The sequence below is a fragment of the Hoplias malabaricus genome, chromosome 6, assembly GCF_029633855.1.
Source record: "Hoplias malabaricus isolate fHopMal1 chromosome 6, fHopMal1.hap1, whole genome shotgun sequence".
Taxonomy (NCBI): domain Eukaryota; kingdom Metazoa; phylum Chordata; class Actinopteri; order Characiformes; family Erythrinidae; genus Hoplias; species Hoplias malabaricus.
In genome coordinates, this window is record NC_089805.1 from 35,177,677 (window position 1) to 35,185,367 (window position 7,691).

The 7,691-nt window shown below is 38.7% G+C and overlaps 1 protein-coding gene across 1 annotated transcript; it reads right to left on the bottom strand.

The window, feature by feature from the left end:
• Positions 1-1,283: 1,283 nt before the first annotated feature.
• On the bottom strand, positions 1,284-6,231 carry gja4 (gap junction protein alpha 4). Its single transcript, XM_066674733.1, has 2 exons — positions 6,150-6,231; positions 1,284-3,255 (listed from the first exon to the last, which is right to left on the bottom strand). Exon 2 carries the CDS (start codon positions 3,244-3,246, stop codon positions 2,188-2,190), a length of 1,059 nt encoding a protein of 352 aa, XP_066530830.1. The 5' UTR covers positions 3,247-3,255; positions 6,150-6,231; the 3' UTR covers positions 1,284-2,187.
• Positions 6,232-7,691: the final 1,460 nt, after the last annotated feature.

Here is a 7,691-nt window from a genome sequence, read left to right on the forward strand (position 1 = left end):
TCAGATCCAGGCAGAGTGCACCACGAGCTGGGCAAAGACTCCAGGTTGTGCTTGGCAGCATCACAGCACACAGCTCATTAATCTCTCAAATAGGGGAACCCAACAGTGCAGGATACTCCCCCTAATAAAACACACATTCTGCATGCCAGAAAAATACATACCTTTCAACAGAAAAAAAAAAAAAAAGTTTTTAAGAGCAACCTTGCTGAAATACGTCAAAAGTTCTTGGTTTCTAAACTCTACCCTTCTAATCGCTGATTACTCTTTTGATTTGATCCTTGTTTAAAACAAACTGTCCCACCTTGAAAATTACCCACCATTTCCATTTCCTGCCACAGATAACAGCTTATCACAGCAGAGATAGCATCCTAAATAGCTGGAAATGACTACACTGGAAAAGAACATCACAAAACAAATCTTCAGAGAGCTCTGAAATTCTGGGTTTTGTTGAAAACTGTGGACAGATACCGGCCCCAAACCTATTTTGTTCAGGCAAACTGAAATGTTTCTGGCAAACTGAATTGTTTCGTTATATTATTTGATCTGTTTAGACATTATGAGCAGGTAATTTGCTGATATGGATATGAATAACAGAACTGAGTACATTATCTTGCATGAGAGTCAATGGCTCTGGCTGCAGGTTTTTTTTTTTTTTTTTTTGGCTTAGAGAATGAGAAAGAAGGCTGATGACCCACTCCAACAACAGATTAGTTACGTAAAGTAGCCGTCATCGTGGTTTTAGGGAACAGTATGACTTTCCCTCAAATATAAATATGAACAAAACATGTTTATATTTCTATAGAACCTTTAAAATGGCTGCCTGCTGAGTTCAACCTCATGGTATATTTTGTTTATTTTCAATAGTTCACAGTAAGTGATAATGTCTTCCAGCAAAAAGTCTGAAAGACCTTAATGAATCAGCAATAATGCAGTATGAGAAAGGTAGGGGAAACTGTATGAATGTAAACCCGTAATCTGAATGATTATAGACTTCCAGTGTTAGCAACATTAACTTCAGTGCCTGTATAAAGAAGCTAAATGTCTTGCTAATCAACTACATCTCGGTTGGAAAATTGAGTTCTTTATAGTTAATTGTTCTTGACACGTTAAAGCTGTACATTTAAGTTAATGGTGGAGTATGTTTTTTTTTTAATTATTCAAAGTGTACTAAGTCAATAGGTAGGCTACTTGGTCAATGTCAGTACCGCTCTTACTTTAATTGAATAGGTGAACATGTGCCTTTTCTAACAGAGTAGTGGTTCACACATGACAAACACATTAAATGAAAACTAAATAAAGAACACCTTTATTAGAACTAAAAAGAATAAATATGAAATTCAGTATAAAATTAAAATAATCATTGTTAAATACATCTTTGAATTCACATATTTGACTGGTACATGATTTTACATCAGTGTATTAAAGTCTGTTAAAGGAACATGCCACTAAAGAAAAGCAGCAATATATATTTTTAAATAAAAAAAAGCTGTTTTACACTTTTTTTTAGAAAGCTGTGTGTTTTGAACATCTGGAATATTGCACTATTCACAGTAAGTGCAGATACACCTTGGTGGATAGGCATGAGAGTGAGTGAATCTTTGTACATCTTCATAGTGGAATATGCTTAATAGAGCACTTTTTACAACTGGTGTCACAAAGCAGCTTTACAGAAATCTGAGTCCTAACCCCAAATGAACACTGCTGTAGAGTCAGAGGCAAGAACAACTTCTTCAAAACATGAGGAACTTAAAAGTAACTAAATCTTAAAACGAGGGACCATCTTCTTCTAGTTGACACTGGAGCCAAACAACGAGCAAAGGTTACTATTATTTCTTGTACCTTAATCACTGAGCAATTTGTCTTTAACTGCACTTTGGATTGGCACTGTCACTGCTATATGGCTGTATGGAGTCAGGCTTTAGTGCATTGGTCATCACTTTACTGACTGACAGTTCTTTAGTGAGGTTTGTCTAGCTACTACCTAACCTTTCTACCACATTAAATGCTGTTGGATGAAGACAGTTTAGCTTTGGGAACATTACATTCCAAATAAAGAGAAATGGCTTTTGCCTTACAGTATTGCACTGGGACCAGAGCAGGGTTTTATTCCTTACTCTTCCGTTCCATTAAATGATCCATTCAACTGGACCAAGCTAATATTTCCAATTCAGATTTTCAAATCTGGCTTCATACATACTGTTTGTCTTTAGAATGCTTCCCTTTATGGACATTTGTACTGTGTTTTTTAGAGTGGCTGTGATGTTTTGAGTGAGATCTCTGATTGTTATTGCTTATACAGTTTGAGTAAGTAGGCAGCGTGTCCTCACTTAAGTAGGGCTCACTCTCTGACCAGCCATGGCCAGATTGGGAATAATTGTTACTGCCAACAGGCAAAAAAATGTGGCCCCTCTCATAAGGAGCTGGAAGTTCTGTCAGCTCCAGTTTTGTTGGAGTCCTCTCTATTTGCGTTCCAAACACATGGCACTTGTATTTCTTCGTCAAGTAGTGGGTAATGGCGAGTTTAAGGAGGTAGAACAACTCTACAATGTTGAGGAACGCAGAAATTGCTGCAATGGCTTGGGTGTAAATGGTAAAAATGGTCTTTTCAGTTGGCCGTGAGACAAAGCAGTCAACAATCTGGGGGCAGGGATCACGCTTGCATTCATACTTGGCTGGAATTATAAATCCATAGAGGAACCATAACCCAGCGATGAAGCCCACCTCAAGCACAACTTTAAGGGCTATACTTATAGCATATGCCCCCAATATCCTCCCTTTGATCTTTGGAGTCTCTGCTTTTTTCTTCTTCTTTCCCATCTGCTTTTCATCTTCCTCATCCTCTTCCTCTATGACTTCTAGCTTACCATGCTTTTCTCTGCAGTCCTTATGCCTTTTACACTGCGCCTCTACCTCCTCTTTCTCTCCTTTCTGGTCCTCTCGAGTCTTCAGAGCCACATAGCCAAAGTAGAAAATGGTGGGAGTGGAGACAAAAACCACTTGCAGGATAAAGTAGCGGAAGTGGGAGATGGGGAAAGCCTTGTCGTAGCATACGGCCATGCATCCTGGCTGCAGAGTGTTGCAGACAAAGTCAGACTGCTCATCATCCCATGCTGACTCAGCTGCCGTGCCCAACACCAGCATGCGGAAGATGAAGAGCACGGTCAGCCACACACGTCCCACGTTCGTTGAGTATTCCTGACCGTCAACTAGCAGGTGTTCGAGAAATCCCCAGTCAGCTCTGGACATCCTCTGCACCTGCAATCAGGCATAAACACATTATACACACATGGGAATTGAGAATTATAATAGTACTTCAAATTTCAAACATTCTCCAGTTCTTTTGTCATTTCATGGTAATAGATGCGTGGTATTGTAAATGAAGCCAGCGAGAAGAGTTTATATGTCACTGTATTCATTACAGTTCCATCAGGGAAAAAGCTCTGCAAAAGCATGTGCATAGATATGTTCTGTTCTTGGGCTTAATATTGTACCCAAACGTATGTATATGTTTTGGTTTAGATTATTTAAAAATCTTGATCTTAACATCAGTGATTGTGAATGTAACATATTAATTAATATTTAGTTTCAATTTTGAATTACAATTATATGTTACACAAAATGCTTTATAAGTTCATCACTGTCCAATGAAAAACATGCATCTCCCAAAATGATAACTTTAACATTTAATGGAAGTCAATGTAAAAAGATTTTATTCCAAGTATTTCTGAAGCATTTCTATTGGATCATTCATCATGAGATCATCAAAAATGGAGAAAACCGAGGTACACCTTATCAACTGTATTATGTATTAAACATATTAACCTTGTATTAGAAAAGCACTACACCGCTAAAAGACCCCGCTATTGCCACCAAACAAACATAAAATTATCTGTTAATTTGTTTTATTTCATTTGACTTTGGTTTACATGTTTGGACTAAATGTCTACGGTCAGTGTAAATTCTGATTGAATCAGGATTCAAGGTCAACAACGTATACCCTGTTCTGCTTTGGTCTGGACTAAGAGGACTGAAATATAAACACTCCCATTAATTTTACCATCTAAATTTTACCATCACGGAAGATCTCTGTACAACCCAAACACAACACATGCCAGAGATCCAGTTCTGCTGCTGGACGATGTTACTATGATATAGTCATGTGACAACGTCTAAGTCATAGACTGAAATTACAGGGAGCCCTTTATTAAGCCCCAGGAAATGAGACTGGACACAATTACATCAGCACAAACAGACAGCTGGCAAATGTCAAGTCTGTGACATTTTGGTGAAAGACTTAAATAAACAGTGTACACTCTCGTTTGAAGAACACCCATGATAATCACAGACCAGCTGTGACTGTCACATGGACACTTACTATAGAGTGATATACTTTAAGTCTTCTGCTCATTTACTGTGGCTCGCTCAGGGCTCCAACTCTGCAAATTCCCAAATTTATTTTCCAAAACACTGAAGTTCATGAGCCGTTTCTACACACTAACTCAAAACCTGTTTGAGTTTTGACCCACACAAAATTCCTATTGGACATGCCTCGTCTTTGAGCTTTATCTGGCTAACTGAGAAATCCCGCTTTGTAGAATATGCTTCCCTTATATTCAGCAGAAAGAATCTGTGATGGGCTTTTGCTGGTCAAACTGCATGATCACAGAAGAACAGAGGATTAATTCTCTGTCGATATTCTGTTAAGTATGAGGCAGGAGAGAGTTTCACAAAGCGAGCTTTCTCAGTTAGTCAGATAACTACAGCCCAAGGGCAGCACTGTCCAGTAGAGGGAGAGCTGGGGAACTTTCCTATCAGACAGTCTTAAATTCTGGGCTTAAGTTATCTCTCTGGGAAATTAACCTGACCCGTGAGATTTCTCACAAGATGGCTGAGTTAGAAACGTATAGGTTAAGTGTTGGCCGTATTATCAGGAGACTGTGAGTTCAGTCCCCAGTCTTGGAGAACACGGCTGACCTCTCTGCTTCTCCCCGTGACTTAGTATGACATTACCCAACGTGTGATCATCTTTTAATGAAAGTAAAACCTTTGGGGAGGTAATGTGCTTCATGTTTCAAAGGAAGAAGGTTCCAACCCATACCCAGATTGGAATCAACTTGTAATTAGGGGATTAGTTAGCCGAGGGCTAATGAGTGGTATTAAATAAAAACTGGGCAGAAATTGTTTGAAACAACATAAATTTGCTAATTATGATCAATCAGTTCTTCTATCACAAACATGTATTGCTGCTTTAAGCTTGTTGTAGAATTTATAGTAGTTTAAGTGGGTTTTTTTTAGCGCAGTCCCAAGACGACATGCTGCTCAACATGTGGGTAAACATCCTCAGCTCTGAGCTCTTACCCCTCTGCCCTTATCTGGAGGGAGAGGGCTCTTTTTTCCTTTCTGTGGCCGGAGGGACGGCTTTGTTTACGCAAACCACACGCAAATCTGAAGCAAACCACATCAGTCATCCATATGTGACTGTCAGGAGTGTGCCAATAAAAACATTACCTAAAATTCAACTTAATACAAACAATAGTACAATTAATACAATATAGTAAACTGTAATAAGATTCTCTGAAAAAGAGTTAATGTCTTGGTCAGAGGAAGAACACAGATTTTGTTCTTCGTTTCTCTGGATAAATCTTCAGAACCTAATTTAATGGACTGAGCTGAAACACGTAGTGAAAGTTAACTGTAGATACCAATCCACATATAATCTCTATGTCGGTATGTGTGTATACAGAGAGTGAAAGTATAGAAATGTCGAAAGTGAAAGGCAGATGAAAAAAAACTTAAATTATAACACTGAATATAAGTAATACAGATAGTAAAAGAAACACATGTTCAATCATTACATTAAATTTAAAACCATAGCCGTTCTCCCCATGTTCCATTTCACTGATATGAAGTGAGAGAGAGTTGTGTCCAAAAATGGTTAAGCTGAGAGAGTCAGAAATGTTTAAACTGTACAAACTCAGTAAATCTCTCATTTTCTACTTCCACAAATATCACACACAGTGTTTGTGTAGTATCATGTGATATGCCAAATATTCTCCATACACAACCGGATTCGGTCTGATCCCATCCCTGGACACAGCACTGTCAACTAAAGTCCACTAAACCCCAAGATAACGGAGATGAGTTCTTACCTGTCTCTCTCTGGGTGTGTTTGCGTTGTACTGGAGCGTGTGAGTGTGTCGATGAGTGTGTGTTTCTCCTCTGAACTGTCTGAGAAACTGTTTGGGGGGATGTTTTAGGGGAGAGGGGAACTTTCTCAGGCTTTTCCAGCGCCTCCCACAGGAACCTGGTCCAGGAAAAGGGCCGGACGCGTTCAAAAATAGTTTCTCCAACTTCTGTCTTTGGCTGGACTCGTTTCGTCATGGAGAGATTTAACCCTGGAGCTCAGGCCTGTATCAGCTTTTTCATCAACAATTATACAACAGAAGCTTATATAATCGTTACACTTACGAGCCTTATCAGACACGAATGTGTGGAATGGTTTTCTAATGCTTCCATTACCAAACTATTCTGAAAAGAATCTGTATCACTTACTCGCCGACGGACCGAAAGGTGTGATTCCTTCCCTCGCCACCAGGGGTCAGCCACGAGTTGTGGGGCTCTCGGAGCCGCACAGTGAAGTCCAGTAGGCTGTATCTTCAGCGTTGGAGTTGTTTTGGTGAAGGTGGTCCAATTGGGCTGATGATTATAACCTATTAATATTACATTCACCAATAGGAATGGAATGTTTCACATAAATAAGATATAAATAAATCATACAGCAGTTCCCTATCCTTAGTATAACCGTATTTAACCTTACTTTAAAAATGCCCATATCTTACAAAACCTAACGATATCATAGGGAACAATAATAATTTTAATAGGCCTAATTATTATTACTATTATTTTTGTTGTTGTTATTGTTGCATCAGTATCCGAAGTTACATTTTTAAGCCACACTCAGCAAAGGTTTTAATATATCAGTTATCATTGCTGAGATTGATTTACACAAATTCTGTGGGGTGGTTTCCCAGACAGGGACTAAGCCTAGTCCTGGACTAAAAAGCACTTCCATTGAAAAAAAAAAGATAGTCCAGGACTAGGTTTAATCCCTGAGAAACTGTCCCTATGTTTAAATACAATCTTAGACGCTGAAAATGTTTTTTGTATGAGTTAGAAGGGCAAAATAAATTGTGCAGACTAGGTTTTAGCATGCTTTCTTGTTTTTGCTTTTTTAGTGGTTCAACATAGAAAGCTGTTCAGAATATTTTACCCATACTCTGCTAATCAGGTCTGGAGCCTAAAAGCTGTCAATATTTTGACTGAATGGAAGAATAAACAATCTGTTTAACCTGGCAGATGCAGAAAGAAAGCATTTATAAAAGTCTGTTTGGTGACAGTGCATCACTCTTGTAAATGGGTTTCTCTCTCTCTCTCTCTCTTTCTCTCTCTCTCTCTCTCTTTCTCTCTCTCTCTCTAGGATTTCATTAAGAAAATGTTTTAAATGCAGGGAGGTAAAGACTGGCTGGAGCTGCACTTTCTAGGAAATGAGAATTCCTTGTTGGATAGTTGATGTCACTGTCACTTCACTCTCAGAATATCAAAGTCTTTGTTGTGGGTGTTAAACAAAGCAGATGTGGTGCAGCTGTAGCAGATGTTTGAAGAAACTTAAGACATTACCATATTCCTAGAGG

Bases quoted from the DNA above. Each gene is read 5' to 3' on its own strand.
- gja4 (XM_066674733.1), bottom strand. From the start codon at position 3,246: ATGTCCAGAGCTGACTGGGGATTTCTCGAACACCTGCTAGTTGACGGT.